The 22,672-nt window shown below is 37.1% G+C and overlaps 1 protein-coding gene across 3 annotated transcripts in view; it reads left to right on the top strand.

Moving 5' to 3' along the window:
- LOC145980294 (uncharacterized) overlaps window positions 1–22,672 on the top strand; it is a 224,749-nt gene that overhangs the window by 159,399 nt on the left and 42,678 nt on the right. For all 3 annotated transcript variants that reach the window (XM_083113312.1, XM_083113313.1, XM_083113314.1), the window contains 8 exons: window positions 884–1,024; window positions 1,732–1,871; window positions 3,461–3,905; window positions 6,405–6,588; window positions 9,091–9,217; window positions 9,443–9,619; window positions 15,740–15,894; window positions 18,853–19,064. In XM_083113312.1, coding sequence (XP_082969438.1) covers window positions 884–1,024; window positions 1,732–1,871; window positions 3,461–3,905; window positions 6,405–6,588; window positions 9,091–9,217; window positions 9,443–9,619; window positions 15,740–15,894; window positions 18,853–19,064 — 1,581 coding nt within the window. The remainder of the gene's footprint in view (window positions 1–883; window positions 1,025–1,731; window positions 1,872–3,460; window positions 3,906–6,404; window positions 6,589–9,090; window positions 9,218–9,442; window positions 9,620–15,739; window positions 15,895–18,852; window positions 19,065–22,672) is intronic.

The raw sequence follows: 22,672 nt of genomic DNA, 5'->3' as shown, positions 1-22,672 counted from the left end.
CTGTATTTTTTATTCATTAAATATGTAATTAAAACTGAAGTTATTAATTAATTTGGATCACATTTATACGTCTTTTTTCCGTTCTTAGGTCCTTTTTTTCATATTTTTAGGTCTTTTTATAGGTCTTTTTTGGCAATTTATAGGTCTTCAACTTCCGAGCACTAGTAATAAGTATTATTACCATGGTTATAAGTGTTTATGCAATAATAAATATTATAAAGTAACAAAAATAAATTTCATTCGAAATGTAAATGGCGAGACTCCATCCACCAAACAAGTGAATACCAGCACAACTATTTTCCATTATTTCTTTTGCATTTTATGCAGTTAGTATCTGAAATGCATTTTGATATTAACTTTTGCATGTCTCGTTCAAGAAAAGGCTTTAAATGTTAGGGGATTTTTTTTTTCATAAAGTTTGTTGTGTGACCTCTCTCAACTGTGAAACCATTTGTTCTTTGGATGAAATGGTAGAATATAACCTTGTTGCTTTATTTTTCACTCAATGTTTTCGATCCAATGCATTTTTACTTTGATTATTCTGTTTGAATGCTAACTGTTCTTAACAGTAAGAGTAACAAACGGCTTTCCTGTATCTTTAAATGCACCATGTCAATTTCCAGGGGGGAGGGTGTCCACTGACCCGTTTGACCCCCCTCCCGATGCCCATGTGTAAGATGTACATTATTACTGTTAGGTGTTACATTACTGTTAAGAGGACAGATTGCATCAAAGTGCAGTTTCACAAATATATAGTACTTCCAGAAAATAAGTTTTGTTTGCAGCTGTCTGTCTCACCCTGTCTGTATTTAAATTGAGCAAAAGTGAGGTATCCATATTGTTTAACTGCAATGCTAATTTCTGTATTTTTTCTATTGCATAGGGTGAGCTCACGCTAACAACTGTTGAGAGGGGGATTTCAGCTGTCCTCTCAGTAAGTGAATTCACCCTGGGCACTGGACAAGTTCTGGAGATTGACGCTTCTCGTTCTAAAGATCTGGATAACAAATGTGGAAAATTACAAGTAAGGGCCATACTTTTTGCTTTAGTTGTATAATTTTTTTAGTCTGTTTGAAAACTATCATTGGATATTTGCTCCAATGGATACTTTCCCTTGTAAAATCCCTTCAAGTATCAGGTTACTTGAATTGTATAGGGTGGCCACAATTACAGTTGCCCTACTGAGAGCCCTCTGGAGCCTGTTCAAAGTATCAGATTGTGCTGAAACTTGGTATATAGGCTATGCAGCCAATTCTGATGGAAAAAGTTCCAATTTTCACCACCAGGTTGAAATGTGACACTGAAGTAACAGTAATTTGAGTTTTGTGTCTGTACAGCAGTGTTCAATATGAACCCTGTCAACACAAATGCCCCTTTGGGTGCATAAAGAATTTTCCATGATGATGTTTGCTGTGCATCAGATATCAGCACCACATTTCCACCTGGTGGTCAAAATTTGAGCTATGTTTTTTATCTTCAGCCTCCATTTTTCCATGGTCTCCATAGGCTCTGTACCAAATTTCAACACAATCCAATGCTTCAAAAGGGCGCCCCAGGTTTCTGAGTATGGCAACTTTAATCATAGCCACCTGGTATTTGATTATTTACATAAAGCTTTGTGTAGGTAAAACATAAGAACAAACTGTATGCAGTGAAGTAATAAAGAAGAATGTTATTAAAAGAAATTAAGAGTCTGTGAGGTTGTACTGTATTTTGCTTTTGCATTTTCAGTTTGAGTGGTACTGCAGAACAATGGAAAATGGTGCATGTTTTCTGCCTAAACCTGGATTTCTGCGACTGGAAACTGAATTCAGCAGCGAATTTAACCAAGCTGTTCTGAAGTTGCCTGCTGGGTCGCTGCCTGTGGGAAGGTAAATTCACTTCAGTCACAGCAGGGAAATAAGTTTTTTAAAAAAATTAACTTACAACTGTTTTCAAGTAGTTAGAATTTGGCATAAGGGAAGTAGGCACAAAACTGTTCCATTATGAAACTTTGTATGTGTGTGTGTGCGTGCGTTCATACATGGCAGTAGAATATGCCTCTAACACACATTACAGTCCATGCTCTTCACCAATATTGTAAATACAGGTTGTTTCACAGAGAAAATGTATGAACACTTAACACACATGTACAAATCATCAGAGCCTCCCTGATAGCACAGTGGTTAACACTTTTGCCTTGTAATCAAAGAGTTTTTGAGTCCACTTTATGCCCAGGAAGGCTAATCGAGACTGGACCTACAGTTTAAAAAGTGCAATCCGAACCACTAATGCCTCCACCGGGTATCAAATCCGGGACCCCTTGATTACAAGGCAACAACGTCATCACTAGGGCTCGGAAGTTGAAGACCTATAAATTGCCAAAAAAAAGACCTATAAAAGGACCTAAAAATATCAAAAAAAGGACCTAGAAACGAAAAAAAGGACGTATAAATGTGATCCAAATGAATTAATAACTTCAGTTTTAACCTCCCCACCCCCTCCCTCTGGGCGGCACTTTGATATCTTTGCAGGCACGTGCTGTCTGGTCGTATACACCATGCTGAAAGCTTCAAAACAAGATAACGTTGCCACTTACACCTTCTTGACAAGTTACGGTTAAAGGACCTTGTACCGTACCTGCTTCAGTCTTCCAAAAATGTTTTTCTCTCGTTTCAGGGATCGGTTCAAATATATTTATTTCTCTATTTTCTTTTATTTATTTACTACAGAAAGTATGTTTAAGAGGTGATGAACTGATGATGATTCGAATTGAGAATGGGCAGTAAAAAGCTAGTCGAAAGAAGGTGAAGTTGCAAAAAAAAGCTTTTAAGACCTAAAAAAGGCTAAAAAAGGACCAATAAGCCAAAAAACACCGAAAAAAGGCAAAAAAGGACAAATAAAACCCACAATGTTCTGGCCTACAATGACCCAAAATGAACATATATTATGTTGGGCCTCGTCTTCGGACACTAGGGAAAAAAAAGGATTTTTCCTCAACTTCCGAGCCCTAGTTATCACTATACCATCTGGAAGACATTTGTAATCAAAGTCAAAGGTTAATTCCCAGTGGAGTTATGTAGTAGTTTGCATACAGCTTGAAATTGTACGTCCTGCCTACATTAGAGTGTGCGTTTACTAAGTGGATATAGAACAAACTTTAATGTTTTTTAAGCACAGCACCCTGTATAAGTCCAGTGTAAAATAAAGGAACGTAAAATCAGAATTTACCATATTTGCGCAAACACTTTTTTATGTACTTTTATTCATATTTGGGAAATGAGAGATAAATACAGAGAAACTGGTACAGTAGAAACTTTTTCTGCGAAACTGTTTTTTTCTTAGTCCTATTATTTTCAGTGTCCACTGCCACCATCCTCATTGGAACTTGTTGCACTGTTGAGGAAAAAGTGAGTACTAGTATCTCTGTATGTAGGTATGTACTTTTAATTACTAATACTGTACTTTTTTTTAAAATCAGATACATGTTTGGAGTTTATGTGTACAAGGATACAAGAAAAGCGCATGCATCCGCAAAAATAATTGTTGTTCCTGGGCTGCCACCGAAGATAAACATAATTTTGGACACCAGCAAATTGGTTAATCCAGACGAAGGCGTCACCATCCATGCTCTAGTAACTGCGCCAGCAGGTTACAAAGTCCAGTGGACCATCGTGGAGGAAGATGGCTACGAGTATTTCAACTTAGCCGGTCCCTTGGGACTGGGTGACGTTACGTATTTAACCGAGGACACTGAGAACAGGGATATACCTCTGACCATACCAGGCCCCATCACTTCTTGGGCAGGCTTGAAAGGCGATGCATATTACAAAATAGGCCTTAATGTGATTCATCCGAAAAAGGTCAATGCGAATGCAGATGTTGTGATACGGACAAATTCTCCACCTGTCGTCAAGTCGATAAAGGTTTGTGTTGCTACCGTACAAATGTTATACAGGGTTAGCCTAAATGAAATAGACAGTTTCAAAGTTTTACAGAAAGAAGAGTTTTAACAATAGGGCTGAAATACTTGCATGGTTTGAAGAGTATGAACTGAAGTTTACAAGTGTTACGTTACAAGTGTTCTATGTGTGACCCTTTTGTAACATGACAGATATCAATGCGATAGTCCCGTTCTCTTCTCCCAGGACTTTTCCCCTTGCACAGACAACCAGTTTCCTTAAATTTCTTGCTCCAATCGTAGATTGACTGCCTTGTTGGTGGTTGTTTACCATACCTTATTCTAAAAACGACGCTGCACGATAGTAACAGAATTTGATTTTGCAAATACAATCACTCAGAAAGCCTTCTCCACCTGGCTAGCGGCCATACTGCTTGACTTACGTCAAGGGTGCTCACGTGATGCTGATGTCACAAGGACAAAAACTAAATGCGGAGGTTGTAAACTTGAAGACTTTCTCTATACAACAGTACTAAATGCTTTCTGATGTAACAAACAAATTTCAATTTATTAAGTGTTTAAACTGTCTATTTCATCTATTTATTTTAGGCTAACACTGTATTATTTACGTTATATTATTACTGGTGCTTGAACATTGTAACAATTGGAAGTTCATTTGTTTAATATTTTTCCTGCGCAGGTTGTGAAACATATGGCATTTATAACTGTGCCAATTGATGGAGACACACTCAAAGTTTTATTTCCTTACAGACAGTGCCCAGTAGGTACGCATTTGGCTGCTGGGAAGCAGGTTTACAAGATGGTGGGTCACGACCCTGAGAAGGCATTTTTGTGTTCGAATTTCATCAGTCACTTATGCTATATGTTACATGACCTGCACAGAAAAAAAAATATTGAAACCCCAACAATCATTTTGAATTACCCTGTACATATAAGCATTCCATTGCAATTATACTGGATGTTTCATAAATAATTGAGGGTTTACATGAATTTATTGCAAGTAAACCAGTCCAGAACTATCGAGGAACGCAAATAGTTTGTGCGTGCATGCTTTGTTATGCTGAGAGTTCATATCCCTGCTGCTATGTGACACTCAAATCGCTCAGTATTTTGTGCAATGTTTTGGTCTCCAAGATCACCGGACCTTACACCATGCAACTTCTTTTTGTGGGGTTTCATCAAAGACAGGGTATTCGTCTCACTGATGCCGCGTGATATTGCAGTCCTAAGGGAGTGTATCATCTCAGCGATAGACACTATCATCAGGCCCATGTTGATGCGAGTGTGGCAAGAAGCAGACTATTGTCTCAATCTGTGCCATGTTAACCCGTGGTGCACACATTGAACATTTGTAGATGCAAAAAAAAAAAAAAAAAGAACTGTTTGAGTTTCTCATTTGTTCTGGACTGGTTTCATTAACATAAGTCCAATAGTTTACTTGCAATACATTTTTGCAACCCCTCAGTTATTTATGAAGCACTCGGTACCATATCAATTTAATAGTTTTAATTTAAAGCTTTCAAAGAATTGTTCTAGTTTATCATTGCTACAAGCATTCATCACTTCGTTTAAGGTAAGTTTCGGTCCTCCCAAATAGCTTAGTGGTAACGTTGTTGCCTTGGGATCATGGGTTTGTTCCCTAGCAGAGGCCACATAATGGTTCCAGTCACATTAAAAAAAAGGTAGGTTCAGTCCTGATTAGCCTATCTGTGCATAAAGTGGACTTAAACAAACTTTGACTACTTTTGATTTGATGTAATGTTTCAGAACACACTTCCTTCATCAGGCATTTTTTCCTGATTGAAGGATCATGTTTTCTTCAGAAACCTTACATTAGAAAACAGGTTCAATTGCTTGTAAAAACCTATAAGATGAATTCTACAATGCAAGCAATTCGTACAGTCATGGACACTTCTGGTTGTAAGGTTTTCCGTTTGAAGTCAGTGGGTTCATTCCAACCCAGAAATGTCCATGACTGCACATAAAAGAAGAATTCAATTCAAAGATTTACATACGAATATCAAAATAGTGTCTTTTTTTTTAACAAAAAAACATTTTTCACATATATCTAGTACAAAAATGAATGAAATTTGGTATTTTTGTGAAATTTCTTGGATTCTTTGACTGCAAAGGGGGGGGGGGGGAGAATCCCATGTTAAAAACTTTAAAATGTTGGTTTAGTATGCTTGGTTAAAAATATCCATTCTTGAGATTAATGTACATTGTATTGAACTATCAACTCTTACCACTGGAGGCAACATTGATTGATTGATTTAATGTTTTAAGTCCACTTTATGAACAGAAAGGCTAATCGGAACTGAACGTACAGGGATCCGAACCACCATGTGCCTCCACCGGGTATCGAACCTGGGACTCCTTGATTACAAGGCGATAACGCTACCACTGTGCAATCGTGGAGTTGCACTGGAGGCAACACTATACATTGTTATATTTTCTTTAATAACAAAATTACATTTTTATTTACTATGTTTTTTTTCTGCAGGTAACGCCATCATCAGGAGAAGCATTGAAGACGAAATTTACTTTTGAAACTGAGAAAGCTTACGATTCTCCAAGCGACTTTCCATTGCAGTACCATTACGGTTACAAAGTTGGTGAAAGTGAATTTGAGGAAACATTCAAGGTTTCATCCGATGAACTTCAAGTTCAAACAGTTCTTTTTGCTAGTAAGTGCTAAGTGATTCTGGTTTACAAATTCTCTTTTGTTTTATTGACTTGTGTATGTAAGCATAGATTATTCTGACAAAGATTGCAGTATTTTATATGAAGTTGTACTCTCTTCCAATGTGTGACTTAAAAGTGAAATTTGAAATTACATATCAACAGTATCAAAGTGGTTTTCTTATGATATCAGCCAGATCAGTTCCAGATATGCTTCGGGAAGTTTTTGAGAGCTGACGTCACTCTCATCTTCAAGGATTGATCAACAAGCAATAGAAAACTAAAGAAATATATTTTTTTAAAAAAAAAATAATTAAAATGTGACATTTCAGCCATATATTAACTTCATAACGTTAAGCTAGATAAAAGTTTCAATGAAAAATATGTCTTATTTTTATCCGTGTTTGCAGTCTCTCTTATCCGTTCTCTTGGCAATGGAAAATGATTTCTAGTAGAGGTGTGTGGGATCCCAATTTTAGAAAATGATTTCCTGAGTTTTCGGGTTACCGAACAGTCAGGAAATTTCAACTGATCATGTTTAAATGTGGCAAATTCTCAATATTTCCATCATTTTAAGTACCTGAAAGTTCTCGGAAATTGTTAGATTTTGTTCCAGAAATGCAACAACAATCTCTCAAAAGGAAAATGGCATGTAGAATTCAAGCTTTCCACAGTGTCGGCAAATTTCGAACATTTCCTATCCCAGTCCCGTCCCACACACTGCTAATTACAACTAATACCCATACCAATGGCGATATTCTTACCATTTCTGATAGATAGTGGGAAAATGAAAATTGTAATAATAAAAAGTTGCTCAAAATATTGATTAATATTAGTGTGTAAGAATTACATTCCAATTACAACCATCAAAATATCAGTCTTGCTTCAAAATATTCAAGAAATACATCAGAATATTAAAATACTTCTTACGTAACCTCAAAATATAGTTTTTCAACACAATATTGGTTCAAAATAAATGGAAACTTCAAATTTTGTATAATTTCTAGGATAATTAGACTGAAAGTGTCATGCAGCATTTTTGCCGACCTTGCAAAAGATGATGATGCCGGAAAAGTATCAGCTTGTAGTGGTAAATGAAATCCAATGGCATTGATATCTGCTCAGCCTTACTTACTTTCCATGTACCCTGTCTTACTTTTTAACCATATTTTTCACTATTACTTGCTACCTTCCTAGAAATTCCTTTCCATCCTTGGCCTGAAGATTTGGGCATAAATAAGATGTGTGTTGAGTTCTTGTCTAATTTAATGGTGCAATTGAAACTTGCTTGACCTTTTTTATGTGAGATATGCTATCTTGTTGATGAAACACTTGCACATGCAATATTTTGAAATTCAGTATCAGGTGTATTACAGTTACAACTTTCTGCACAGCCTGTTCTAAAAAAAAAATCAGTAATTTTACTGTTAAATGTATATAAAGATATGTTGTTATCAGCCAGTAACTACAACATGCCAATTATTTAATTACATCGCTAATATATGTAGCCATGTGATATATCACTAGAGCAAACTCCTACAACCACACCAAACAACCCAAAACCAACCCTCCAACTCTGGTCACCCAATACCACCCCCACATTACGAAAATCAGACATACCCTCCACTCCCTCCTCCCCATCCTGCACAGTGACCCTGATACCAGGGACATCTTTCGGGATAAACCAAGGGTCATCTTCTGCCCCCCCCCAACCTCCAGAACATCTTGGTCCGAAACACTCCCACCCCTTCCACACCACTCCCCCCAGCTCACAGGTGCAACAAACCCAGATGCAAGACCTGCCCCATACTCATCACCTCCCCCACCCTCCTGATCCCCACAGCAGCAGGTAAGTTCACCCTTCACCCTAAGGACACCTGCCACTCATCCAACCTAATTTACACCCTCATCTGCCAAATCTGCAGCAACTTCTACTTAGGCAAAACCTCCACCCCCTTGAACCTAAGGATCAATAATCACCGTTCCTCCACCCAAAACTCCGATTTCACAATTGCCATCCACACCAACAGCCACAACACCACCTTCAATAACTGCTTCCGTGTTGCCATCATCCATCTTTTACCCCCCTGCTCTGACACATCTTTCCGCAGACGATGGGAAAGGGCCTATATAGCAGGCATGCACGCCACTATATCCCCCAGACTCAACCTAGCCAACCAGTAACCCTTTCCTCCTCCCCGAAACTACCCACCCACCTTACAGTAAACACTGGTTAAAGTACTTTTCGTTATCTATCATCTGTTTCTGGCAACACTGATCGTAGAGACTCTACAGTCAGTATCCTGTGCCTCTTCTCCAAGTGACGACGATCTTTTTTCCTTCTATCTTGAAAATGCGACTCAGATCGCGAAATATAGAATTATTTCTCTTCGTGTGGTAAGTGTTTACTGTCTCCTTCATCATTTGTATTTATCCGCCATTCTGGCACCTTTTCTGATTCTATTCATATATATATATATATATATAATTTATTTATTTATTTTCAGCTACTAATGGGGACACGACTATAATACCTGTGTTGAAAGTGTGTGATGTCCATAAGACTTGTGCATCTGTGGAAGGAGACCCTATTACCACTAAGATGCCGAGTGAAATCACCCCTGCAGAAATTGAGTAAGTTCAGATTTGTTAATACTTCTTCATTGTCACTGAATATAAGACACCAAGAGTCATCATGATAATTGTATTGGAACTCTTAGCAAATTCATAGCAAATTTCTGTTACATATGAATGCAACTATTTCTTATTTTGATGCCAGTTTCTTCTCTGTCTGCTGTTGTGACAAATTATACAGTTTTCTAAGAGAATGTTGTTTTACCAATAAACTTTACTTTCTAGGGAAATAGGAAAGAGATTTGCAAGTCTTCTTTCCACGCAAGAGTATGTTGAGGCCTTAGGCTTGGCTTACATAACTCTCCAGACTTTGAAAGAGTATCCAGACCAGGAACTTTACAAGACCATGGCCTCGCTGGTAGAGAGTGGCATACAGGATGCCATGAAAACTTTGAAAGCAAGGTAACGTAAGAGTTATGTTGATCCTAGTTAAGGCTGAGCTAGAGCACATATTTATGGTGACTAGAAGATTGCAATTCTGGTGCAAAAACTGCATGCATTTCGGGATCAAAAGTCGTGTTAAAATGATGAATACAATCCTAAATTTGATTTTAAAAACTACACTTACCTCACAAAATAAGCATTTCCCTTATAAGAGTACACTTATTTAGTTGTCTGAGTATTAAGTTTATTCCTATGTAAAGGAGCCCATTTTTGCTTTTCAAATATTTACAGCAGAATTAATCAAGTTCCATGATTTTTTAACCCACAGGATAATTCAGACTTCAGAAAGTGTTGTGTTCGTAAATAAACTCTCAATTTCGTGTTTAAGTTTATTTCGCAGCTCATTTCGCATCATTTCATGGCAAAACATGGTAAGAAAATGCACCTCACACCTTTCAAAAACATTAAAAATGAACATTACAGTGTGTTATTTCACATTTCGTGTTTCTGTCAAAAACAAAATATGCAGTATTTCCTCTCCTTACAAATTCCCATCAATACTGATATCTGAAAATTGTAACAATTCAGTTCAGTAAAACAGTCCCCACATGGACTGACTCACCATAGATGTGAAAATTACAGGTTGCCATAAAAAAATAAAGCTTCAATTTAAAGTAATAATTTATAGGCGACGTTCCATATTTACATGTTGCAAATTTAATTGGTTTTCCAATTAACTTTGAAGCGTCACTCCCTTCATTAACTGAGGTTATGGCATCTGGATGGTGATGGTCACTGCTTTCTTCGTTCCTAGGTGGCGATAGTTACAATTTCTCCCATCTGGCAGGGCTGGTCGGTGTTCTTGGCTTGAGCCACCTGCTGTGCTTTCTGCTGGCAGTTCTTGGCCTCCCCGATGGTGCAGTGGTAGCGTCCTCGCCTTGAAATCAAGGGGTCCCGGGTTTGATTCCTGGTGGAGGCACATAGTGGTTCGGATCCCACTTTAAATTGTAGGTCCAGTCCCGTTTAGCCTTACTGTGCATAAAGTGGACTTAAAACACCAAATCAATCAATCAATGCTGGCAGTTCTTGTTGTTTCCTTCGTCTGGTGGTGCCAGACCGTGGTGGTTGGCAGGCTGGCTGTCTGCTGCAGTGTGCTGTTCATCGCAGCATGGTGTGCATTTTTAGTGTAGGTGATAGGTAGAGGCATGAATATTTCGTTTTTGACGAAAACACGAAATGTGAAATAACACATTGTAATGTTAATTTTTTTAGTTTCTGAAAGTTGTGAGGTGCATTTTCTTATCATGTGTTGTCACGAAATGATGCGAAATGAACTGCAAAATGCAAAATAGACTCTTAAACATGAAATTTAGAGTTTATTTACCAACGCGACACTTTCTGAAGTTTGAATTATCCTGTGGGTTATGCAATTAACAAAAAATTGATTAATTCTGCTGTAATTATTTGAGAAGCAAAAATGTACCCCTTTATGCAGGAATAAACTTAATACTCTGGTAACTACATAAATGTGCTATTAGAAGGGATATGTTTATTTTGTGTACAAAGTGCTGTTCTTATATCAAAATTAGGATTATAGTCACAATTTCAAACCTAAATGTCATTTTGTATACTGCTTTTTATCATATTTTCACCGCTACAACACCAAAATTTTACCAAAAATATGTGCCTCTAGTGATAGGGAATAGTGAGGGAGGTCTGCATTTGTTCTTCCAGTCTGGGATTTTTTGAAGTACGGGGTGTGCTTGTCCGTTGTCTGAGTTTAGCGTTGGTTTGTGCTGGATGACAGCATGCATTTTTTGATGATGTTCTCCATGAGGGAGCCATTTTGGATGTGGAGGAAATGGAATACTTTGTGGTATTGGGGTGTTGTGAGAGGCCAGGTCTTGGGAACTCTTTTTTTGGCATTGTTTAGGCATTCTCCAATTTGTTCTTGTGCAGTCCTGCAATTTGTAACACAGAAAAATGGAGCATCAGCTACACAATATTAAAAAATGCAATTGCCCACCATGAACAAAGCAATATGTCTGTTTCAGTAATTTTTGTGGTTTGTTCCTGCTCGTAGTAATGGAAAGAACTATTTGCATATTTTTTATTTTGCATTCCCTGTAGACAAATTATGTTCGATGATGATTAAATATAATTGATGAAGCGTCACCCACAAAGTAGCATCCATGACAAGGTTGGGACTTAGATCTGGAACTTTTGGTAGCAATGCAGTTGACCACAGAGGCAGCTTAGAAAGGCGAGTTCAAAACCCGATGGAGGCACATGGTGCTTTGGATCCCACTTTAAACTGTAAGTCCAGTCCTGATTAGCCTTCCTGTGCACAAAGTGGACTTAAAACAAAAACTCAAATGCAGCTTAGAAAGAAATATAGATTAGGTCGTTGGAGTATTGAAGAGGACTATTTTCACAATAAACAGATAAATTTGCTTGTCACATGACTAGCTTGATGATAGAGAATTGGCATGTAAAATGAAAGATCCAAACTCAAATTTCATCACATAGATCCACTAGACAAGAAGTGTGCATTCTGAGTAGACTAGGTCTGCTGCGCGTACCCAGATAACATAACAGATGTGTGTGTAATTGTAACATGTGCGAGTGATACGAATAAAACATTTCCATCCATGCCTTTTTCATTTTCCATAATGGCTCACATGGCTTAAAAGGTGCTCAGGAACTGTACAATCAGTTATTCCCCAAACGTACAGCAGCCTGGCCCTGCAGTGAGCGTACGAAAAGACTTCACCTGTGGCATTGGTCAGCTGCATTTGGAATCACTGTGCACTGCCACTGAATGCATTCCATACACCAGTTAATACCGCATTCTACTCTAAATGTGCCATGATACTATGTGCTTTTTTATGTATTTTTCTCTGTGTTGATATTGAAAAATACTGTGCTGCTATGGCAGAAAATGCATGTTTAATGGATAATGTGTTGAAGAAACCATCACTTTCGGTGAGAAACGTGATATTATAAATGAAGGGAGATCTGTTTTAGCAGTTCCAAACTTGAAATGTTTACATACAGAAAAGAAAGGGAATAATTTTGCTATTTTAATGTTCATCAATATGAAAAGACTGATTGGTTAGCAGGTAGCTGTAAACTGAGTAAATTACTTTGCTGGCCACGCTTATTGTTTTCTAATGAACTGAATGTGTTGAAAAAGGTTACTACTTATATACTCTCACCAATGCTATCATTAAAAATGAACGATCTCTGTCATATTCGCATTCACTTATTTCACTTGCAAGTATGACTTATGCACTTAACACAAGATATTATGCTTCAAAGTAAAGCTTGTGTCTTCATTATTGCTTGACCATTTTGAATTATGAAAGTTAAGTTGAAGTAACCTTTATAGATCCTAAATGTAGTGGAAATTGAAGTAACTTTTATAGACCCTAAATGTAGTGGAAATTGAAGTAACTTTTATAGACCCTAAATGTAGTGGAAATTGAAGTAACTTTTATAGACCCTAAATGGAGTGGAAATTGAAGTAACTTTTATAGACCCTAAATGTAGTGGAAATTGAAGTAACTTTTATAGACCCTAAATGGAGTGGAAATTGAAGTAACTTTTATAGACCCTAAATTTAGTGGAAATTGAAGTAACTTTTATAGACCCTAAATGTAGTGGAAATTGAAGTAACTTTTATAAACCCTAAATGTAGTGGAAATTGAAGTAACTTTTATAGACCCTAAATGTAGTGGAAATTGAAGTAACTTTTATAGACCCTAAATGTAGTGGAAATTGAAGTAACTTTTATAGACCCTAAAAGGAGTGGAAATTGAAGTAACTTTTATAGACCCTAAATGTAGTTGGTACCACATGCACTTAACACAAGATATTATGCTTCAAAGTAAAGCTTGTGTCTTCATTATTGCTTGACCATTTTGAATTATGAAAGTTAAGTTGAAGTAACCTTTATAGATCCTAAATGTAGTGGAAATTGAAGTAACTTTTATAGACCCTAAATGTAGTGGAAATTGAAGTAACTTTTATAGACCCTAAATGTAGTGGAAATTGAAGTAACTTTTATAGACCCTAAATGTAGTGGAAATTGAAGTAACTTTTATAGACCCTAAATGTAGTGGAAATTGAAGTAACTTTTATAGACCCTAAATTTAGTGGAAATTGAAGTAACTTTTATAGACACTAAATGTAGTGGAAATTGAAGTAACTTTTATAGACCCTAAATGTAGTGGAAATTGAAGTAACTTTTATAGACTAAATGTAGTGGAAATTGAAGTAACTTTTATAGACCCTAAATGTAGTGGAAATTGAAGTAACTTTTATAGACCCTAAATGTAGTGGAAATTGAAGTAACTTTTATAGACTAAATGTAGTGGAAATTGAAGTAACTTTTATAGACCCTAAATGTAGTGGAAATTGAAGTAACTTTTATAGACCCTAAATGTAGTGCAAATTGAAGTAACTTTTATATACCCTAAAAGGAGTGGAAATTGAAGTAACTTTTATAGACCCTAAATGTAGTGGGTACCACATGGCCCTACACTAGACCTGGGACATAATGCCACCTAGTAACAAATTGATTTTACAATGCAACAGATTAACCCTTAAACACATAGCATTACCATATGGTGCTAGGGTCTATATTGTGTGTGTAGGCAAATCTAGTGCCAGAAGTCGCCCTAGGAAGCATAAAGCTTGTGTTTGAGACCGTTAGTTTCAGTCAAGGTAATGGCATTGTTGTGAGAGGATGTATTTATTTTGACCTGATTTTTTAATTCAAAATGTCATATCCTAGGAACTAAATATGGTCTTTTTATCTGATTGTCTTTCATTATGGAGTTCTGAATGTTTTCAGCATTTAGTAAACACATGTAATATAAAACTAATGATGTTTTCTGTTCAAGAATTTGCATCTCTTGTTCAATTTTTGCTCATACCGGTGGCGTTATATGGTTACGCTATGCAGATTCAGTAGCTACAGGCCTTTTCAACAATTACTTCATTTATTCTATTATTATTGTATGTAAACCATAAAATTTAAGTTGTAAAGCCTCTTGTTGTCTTTGTATGGTTTCTTTTTTCTATTGCTTATAATTTGTTATTTTAATAATAATAAATATAATAAAAATAATAGTAATATTAGATGACCATTTCATGGAACATTTTGTGCCTGTTCAGTAGTTCAGCTTTGTTGAGTCTGTGATCCTGTATTATGGAAAACATTCCTGCAAGCTATTTATTAGAGGTAAACCTATATGATTTGGTTACAAAGCCTGCCTGGTACTTGAAAACCTTCCGTGGATGCCTCATTCGTTTTGGCATCCATCCAGGCAAGAGTATAAGAAGATTTCACTGACATTGAAATCAAATTTAGCAAGACTGCAGCCCCGCTTATGCATATTCTACAAGAATTTGAGGCAAAAATTCTCCCACCTTGGATTTGGATTGAAATCGCTCAAAACTATGTGGCATAATTTCGTGTTGCATCCCACTACAATACAAAGGAAGGTTTTGAAAGATGTGTCCTATGCTGGTGATCTACCAGTTGCATTCGCATTGGACATGCCAAATATGTGGTTGGACTTCACGTTGTAATCAAGGGGTCCTGGGTTCGATACACAATGGAGGTACATGTCACAGTGGTTCCGATCCCACTTTAAACTCTACGTCCATTCCCGATTAGCTATTCTGTGCATAAAACATCAATTCAAAGTTTCTATGACAAGTGAATATTCAAGAGTGATGTACAATATCTGAATATAGAGTAATCATTATGTACTAAATAGTTATCTGGGTGTCTTTAGCTCAGAAAATGTGAGATTAATGTACAATTGATCTATAATATTTGTATTAAATAAACAATAAACAAATTTTGAAAATAATTTTAAGGTTAATTCAGAAATTTCAAAGTTTTCAAAAATAAATCAATTTGTAGGGGTGAACGCATAGTTACCATTTGGAAACGGGGCATAATTCGAAAAGGGAGAATGAAAATTTTCAAAAAATGATTCAGAATTGCTTATTAGTACATAACAAGAAGAAATAAATTGACAAAAAATAATTCATGCATTTAAGGGTTAATATATGAATGTGAACCTTTATTTATATTTCTTCTCAATATAATTATTATTCCAGCCTAGGAAAGACTCCCCAAGCCATGACAGAAAGTCTGAATTTCCTGGAAATGGCCCTTTCCATTCTAGAGGGATTAAAGGTACCAGTTTCTGAACAAACGCTCCAGGATCTTAAGGATTTCAAAGACAAGATATTGAGTCTGATTAGTGGAAATGGTAAGTTAGGAGATAACATTTATAGTAGATATTTCTATATTAACCTTAGTATTTCTCTTAATTTTTTTGTATCTGTCTCAAAGTGTCAGGTTTTACAACTTAGTTTGTTGTGTCACTATAGTGTGTTCTTACGTGCCTATATTGGCCAATATGGGTAAAGTATAGGGATGGACGATATTGGAAATTTGATATCGCTATCGTCACAGACTATATGATATTTTTTCCGATTCGTGATATCTGCGATATATCGTCTCTATGACATATTGCCAAATATTGTGACAATATATCATTGACACAATATATATCACTAAAATATTGCGATGATGTATCACCAACACAATATATATCGCCAAAATATTATGTTGATATATCGCTGACATGATATATATTGCTAAAATATGATATATTGTCAACGTGATAATATTGCCAAATATCGTGAATATATATCACCAACATGATATATATCACAACATGATATATATCTCCAACATGATATATCGGTGTCCCAGAAGTCTTTCCCTGATTACAAACTTTATTCATATCTGATGTATGCAATGTAGAGATGTGAAAGTGGTGCCAAAATGTTGGAAAACTAACCAAGTTTATTTGTTGCAGGTTTCAGTAATGTGGCTATAGTGTAGCAGTGTCAGTGCCAAGGAATGTGGAATTAATGCTCTTGACATCGATAGGCATCTTTCCATACAATGTTTCTTGGACTTGACAGGATTTGGGAATGAAGATAAATTCAATTTTTTAAATACCAACTTATTGATGGCAGATATTCTAGACGAAAGAATTCTGTACATTTGAAAGTTCCTCTGCACTGTTATTGGTGACCGGGTCTCGTGATACCAGAGGACATGCTGAGCTTTTTCCTGATTTGTGAACATTTCCGGATTTCTGGGCACTGACACTGCTACACTACAGCCACTTTACTCAAAACTGCAACAAAAAAACTTGGTTAGTTTTCCAACATTTTGGCACCACTTTCACATCTGTACCTTGCATATAGTGGATATGAATAAAGTTTGTAATCAGGAGAAGACTTCTGGGACACCCTGTATATCTCCAACATGATATATATATCACAAAATATCATTCCGATATATTGCCGACACGATATACAGTACCTTTCACTGTCGAGTCTTCCGTAAAGCGGCGGCTAACACACCGGGCGGTGGGTGGGCATCTGCCAGCATTTAGATCCACACTGTACGCTGACCTTGGCACAGAACGTGTCAGTACTTCAGTATCCAAATAGCGGGTGTCCAGTTTGCACGTGTTTGTGGAGTGTTCAGGTGTTTACAAGTGTTACTACGTATTACTGGTGCTTTTCTGCTGTCTAATAATGCCACCTACAATTTAAAACAACACATTTTTATGTACAACTCTCACGTCATTATGAATTCTTTTAGGGAAGTCAGAAGACATCTGGCAGCAGAATTCCCAGATGTTCCTGTTCCACACAGAGTCGATGTTTGAGAATTAGAGAAACAGGGTCTGTTCTTAATAAGAAGCGAAGGAGAAACGGCATGTGCTTACTGGGGAGACGATGTTGGAGCACGATTGGAACACACTTTTCAAAAATCCCTCCAGTGCCTTGCACAAGAAACAGACATTTGCGTGATGTCTGCATGACGAGCTACCAACCTCTTAAAGCTGAATCCATACATTAGGAGAATTGAAGCAATTTTGGAAGAGACACTGATATGTGTTAGTGAAAATTTCCTTCCAAAAATGCCTTACATGTGTGGAAGTAGGAGGACATCATTTCCAACACCTCTTGTAACAAGATACATCGTATAAAGTCTAAGAGCGGGGATCGTAGATAGGCTATGACAGCCTTTAGCCACTCGCTTGTTAGGCGAGAGGAACGTTGTAAAAGGAAGTGGGTAGCTCTGGAGAGCACGTCGACACTAAACTACAAGGGGACTAGCCCCGTAAATAAGAACACACGGACATATATTTAAACACTACCTTTGACTGAACAGGCAGGGGAAGGAAAGACAAGGAATGTTCGTTACCTGGAGTTCTACGGCGATCTCTTCTCCGCTGGTCCTTGGATCGACGAGGTCCTACTCTGAAAGAAAACGGACGAGGGAGCAACTCCGGGCTCCAAACTCTGTACTTTCGCCGACCGATATTCTAACGATAACTTTAACTTCCCGACCGTTCGCTCGCTCCTTTTTCTGAACTTACGATGCCTGTGGAGCTCTCTCGCGTAAACTGCAAACAACTAGCAACGGATTTCTTTTGTAACAACTACTTCTCTGGCGAAAAACGGAAGACAACTAAGACTGAGATTTTCTCACACGACCTATTTATGTGAAATTCGAACTATCGGCCGTTACGACGGTTGCTTCGATCGCGTCCTCTCGCAACGGCAATCCTGAGGAAGAACGCTGATTCCTGATTTCATTTCTAATGCAATGTCAGCGGAGTTTTTCCAACTCCGCTGAAGGACGCTGTCGCGATGAGCTTTTAAGAAGCTCTTTTTCAATGCTTCAGCGGGACCCTTTTTATAACGTGATTAGCTTATTTATTTATGATACCCGGGTCCTAGGTTCGATTCACGTCTGCGGCGTGATACGACATGGTCTTTTTAATTTTAACTATCCGTGTATTTGCACGAGTTTATTTCATTACATAGCTAGCGGTTTCATTTACGTGGATGTAGCATCCAGTTTACCGGCAGTCGCACTCTCGCTGCCTGATGTAATAGCAGCCGCTCCGCAGAAGACTCGACTGTGAAAGGCACTGTATATCAAAAGAATATCGTGATGATATATTGCCGACATGATATATATCGCCAAAATATCGTGATGATAGTCTAGTTGATATTGTCTGAATGATATTTTTTTCAATATTGTGATGTATTGTCTGGACAATATATCACCCAACACTAGTACACTACCCAGCAGTCTGCCCCATCCCTAATATGAAGTTCCATTTCCTCAGCAGGAGAAACAATGAGGTACAGGAAAATAGTTCAAGCCAGAATGCTCCGTCTGAGGAAGAGAAGCGTCAGCATTGTAAGGAAGAAAAAGTCTGCTCTGACTTCACACCACTCTCAGCTTTTCGGACATCCTGTAGCTCTGCACACACACAGAGAGAAGCGTGATGCTCTGGGTTCCAAGTCTGATTCCTTGAAGCCAATGACAATCGAGGAGGTAGGTGACAACGTTTCTATCATGGAAGCACCATAATTGTCATTATTATTTAAAGCAATAATGGGTAGCTTACCTTAAGGTATGTCTTTTGCTAGATTTTTCTCTATATTTCATGATAGTCAATTTCCAAGAGGGAATGAGCAGATTTTTAATTATGCAAAGTCAGCACTTTGTACCATCAAATTTATTATAAAACTTACTGTGTGTTCTATTTGTATTTCTCACACATATATTGTATCTAAAGATATCTGTTTGACAGTTAAATGGAGATTATTATTTTTTTCATGTACTGAGTACATGTCTGACGAAGCTACCAAAACAGGTGGCGAAATCGATTGCGAACAAAAACTGAATCGAAGAATGAATCGTAAGTTGATTAGAGTGAACTATTACTGGCATATGTTTTTCTTTGCTGGAAAATATAGTATTTCAAATGAAAAACAGTTGCCATCAGGTGATTAAACTAAAATGCATTGTCACATGCTATAAATTTTGTTATCAGTTGATTCTCTGATAGAATTTCTTCTTTTTCTTATTTTGTTGAAGAAGGTTAAGTTATTCCAGGCAGATATTTCAGTGAAACATTGACTCATATTAAAGATGGATCTTTATGAAACTTTTGCTAATATCAATACAAAATTCAATGATGCCAATCTAAAATAAAGCTGCAAATGTTCCATGAAGAATCTTTCTGGTAAAGTAACTGCTTATTCATACTATGGGAATAAGAGATGCAGTAATAGATAATTAAGGTACTCACGTTTTCCGTGAAGCTGTTTTACATTATTTTTCTATTAATTTCGGTAGCCACTGCCACCATCGTCGTTGGAATTTGTTGTGTTGTTGCTTGACGCGTTTCTGTTGTTTTTTCCTAAATTGCCACTAGGTGTGCTGCTGTCGCCTGTATGTCTGTGTATATGTCGTCTGCTGTTCACTGGTGTTAATTGCCGTCAGTGGCGCAGGAACGGGGGGGGGGGGGGTACAGGGGTACATCGTACCCCCTCAAATTTTTGAAGAGGGGTACTGTACCCCCCTAAATCCGAAAATCCCGTTGTACCCCCCTAGATAATTTGACAGACGCAAGGTGCTACTGTTAAAGGAACATATTTTCAATTCGCTCAATAAAAAAGGTTTAAGTATATTATTTATAACTTACAAGCATTATCTAATTTATCTTACTTAGCTACCACAGAAATTCAAGCCATTGTAAACTTATTCTACTACATTGTGCTTGCTACTATGTAGTTTATTCATTGACCTGTGTTTTTGGAAACCTCTTTAAGATGAAAATTGTGTAAAATTTCTGTGAAACGATGGAATCAGATAAAGTTTACTCTCAGAAAATCACGCTCCAGATGAATGCTCCTTTGCGTAAGGGGAGGGGGGGGGTACACTTTTCTAAAGAAGTGGTAGTGTCGATTGAAAGATAATATATAAATCTTCATCAGAAGAGTATATGACTGACCTCTTCTTTTAAATTTTTCAAATGGAATTTTCCGAAACGAAATACTTACACAAATGAGACGAGACATTGGGGGGTACAATGTACTCCTGTACTTCATAACTTTGTAAGAGGGAAAACTATACTTAAACCTATATATTAAGAGATTCTTGAACATAGAGATGATACCGAGACAAGAAAAGTCCGTGTTTACTCTCAAATTTCGAAACGAGACTGAAATAAATCTCTGCAAAATCAAAGCGAGGTGATACTTGATGCCCGAGATGATCTCGTTCGAAACTCTGGTATCATATTTGAAGAAATTGGTAAAAATAAATTTAAATTACTGTGTGTCTTTTCAGACATACCAAGCGTTTAAATTTATTGACTTCTTTTTTTCAGAATGTCGTGTATTTTGTTTGCTGTAATTGCAAAGTTAATGCATTAGTAATAATTGCGAGCCTGTGCTGCCCGGTTTAATCTATTTATAATATAATTCCGTATTTCGACGGTTCACAGCATCGAAACAAGATATAAAGCAGAAAAACGTTATTAAGAAAAGTTTTGCTTTAATGACATATACGTTGTGAAACTTTGAGTGGTGACACAATGTACGTGTTGCTTATACTAAACATTTCGCGGGTCAGGATGAGATATCTTGCCTTGTAATTGAAGGGTCCAACATGCACAGAGCTTTGGATTCCACTTTAAACTGCAGATTCAGTTACGATTAGCCCATGAAGTGGATATAAAGTACATAGAATAAGTTTTAACAATTTCTGATTGGACACCGAAACAAAAGAAAAGCACAAACAAGAACAAGAAGGACCTCAGCACACCGGAGGGCCTCCCCGATGGCGCAGTGGTAGCGTCGTCGCCTTGTAATCAAGGGGTCCTGGGTTCGATACCCTGTGGAGGCATGTGGCACAGTGGTTCGGTTGGCTGTGACAATTCTCGACTCGTCTCATCTCGATGTCATTCCTAGGTCAAATGAAAGGTTCCCCTTTCCTAGACATTAGAACAGGGTGCAATTTGTGATTTTGTCAGAGAATGATAACTTACTTTTACCTAAGTATTAGATATAGTACTTAGAATTGAACATTAATCGCTTAAAATCTAATTTTGATATCGAATACAACACAAACACAATGCAATTTGAAGTTAAACCCTAAAGTCAAACTGGAAGAAAATTACATTAGTCAAATGAATGCACGGGATAAATGACACTCACTGCAGGTCCTATGGTTTGCCAGTTGGCTTGTCAAGGCCACTGTGTTATCTAGACTAGACTTCATTCAATTTTTTGCAAATTTTTCTGCATGAAAAATTATGTAAAAGTATGTTTAAAACTTCTAAATTATTTTTCTAATCAGTTAAGGTTAGGTTTATGACATTTCACATTCGGTTGGTAGATATTGGTAGATTTTTGATTGAATTCACAAGGTCTTTGAGCAAGATGGGAATGTTTGATTGAGTGATTTGGTTTATTTTACTTCAAATTTCAGCCACTTCTGGCTAATGCGAAGATGAGGATGAGTGATGGTATGATGAAATTGATGAAGGAACACTCACAAATAACACCCATGCCCAGGCCGGGATTCGAACCGGGGACCTCTGGCGTCGTAGAATGCTATGCTAATCACTTTGCCATGGAGGCTGGCCAGGTGGGAATGTGTTTTGGATTTTCTTTGTAGATGCGAAAATCTTTAACTGTGACGAGCACATGCTTTTGCTTACATTAAAGTTAACTTTTTCACGGAAACTAGGAATTGACAAGTCACCTTAAAACATGCATGTATATGCATTTAATACTACTAAATACGAAAAGAAACCTTGGCCAACTCTTCATATTATCCACCGAAGATTGAAAAGAGAAATAAAACAACTTTCGAGCGTTTGGCTTTCCTTGCTTGCTCTGAGATCTGAAGTATTTCGGTTTTGTATATATAATGATAGTATTTTCAGTGCTTGAAGAACGTCTTAGGTACAAATAATTATGTTACAAATAAATGCTTTGTCAAATGTTTTACAAACATTCCAAACTTAGACCTCTTACGAGTTGATCGGGAACCATCGCAACTCAATATTTTTAAAAAAAATTACAACACCCTATATATGTCCGAGGAAATACCGAATACATGGCTTCTAAAAGGCATTGGATGTGGTA

Source organism: Lepisma saccharinum, chromosome 27 (assembly GCF_977018435.1).
Source record: "Lepisma saccharinum chromosome 27, izLepSacc3.1, whole genome shotgun sequence".
NCBI lineage: Eukaryota > Metazoa > Arthropoda > Insecta > Zygentoma > Lepismatidae > Lepisma > Lepisma saccharinum.
This window is presented reverse-complemented; position numbering and strand designations above follow the sequence as displayed.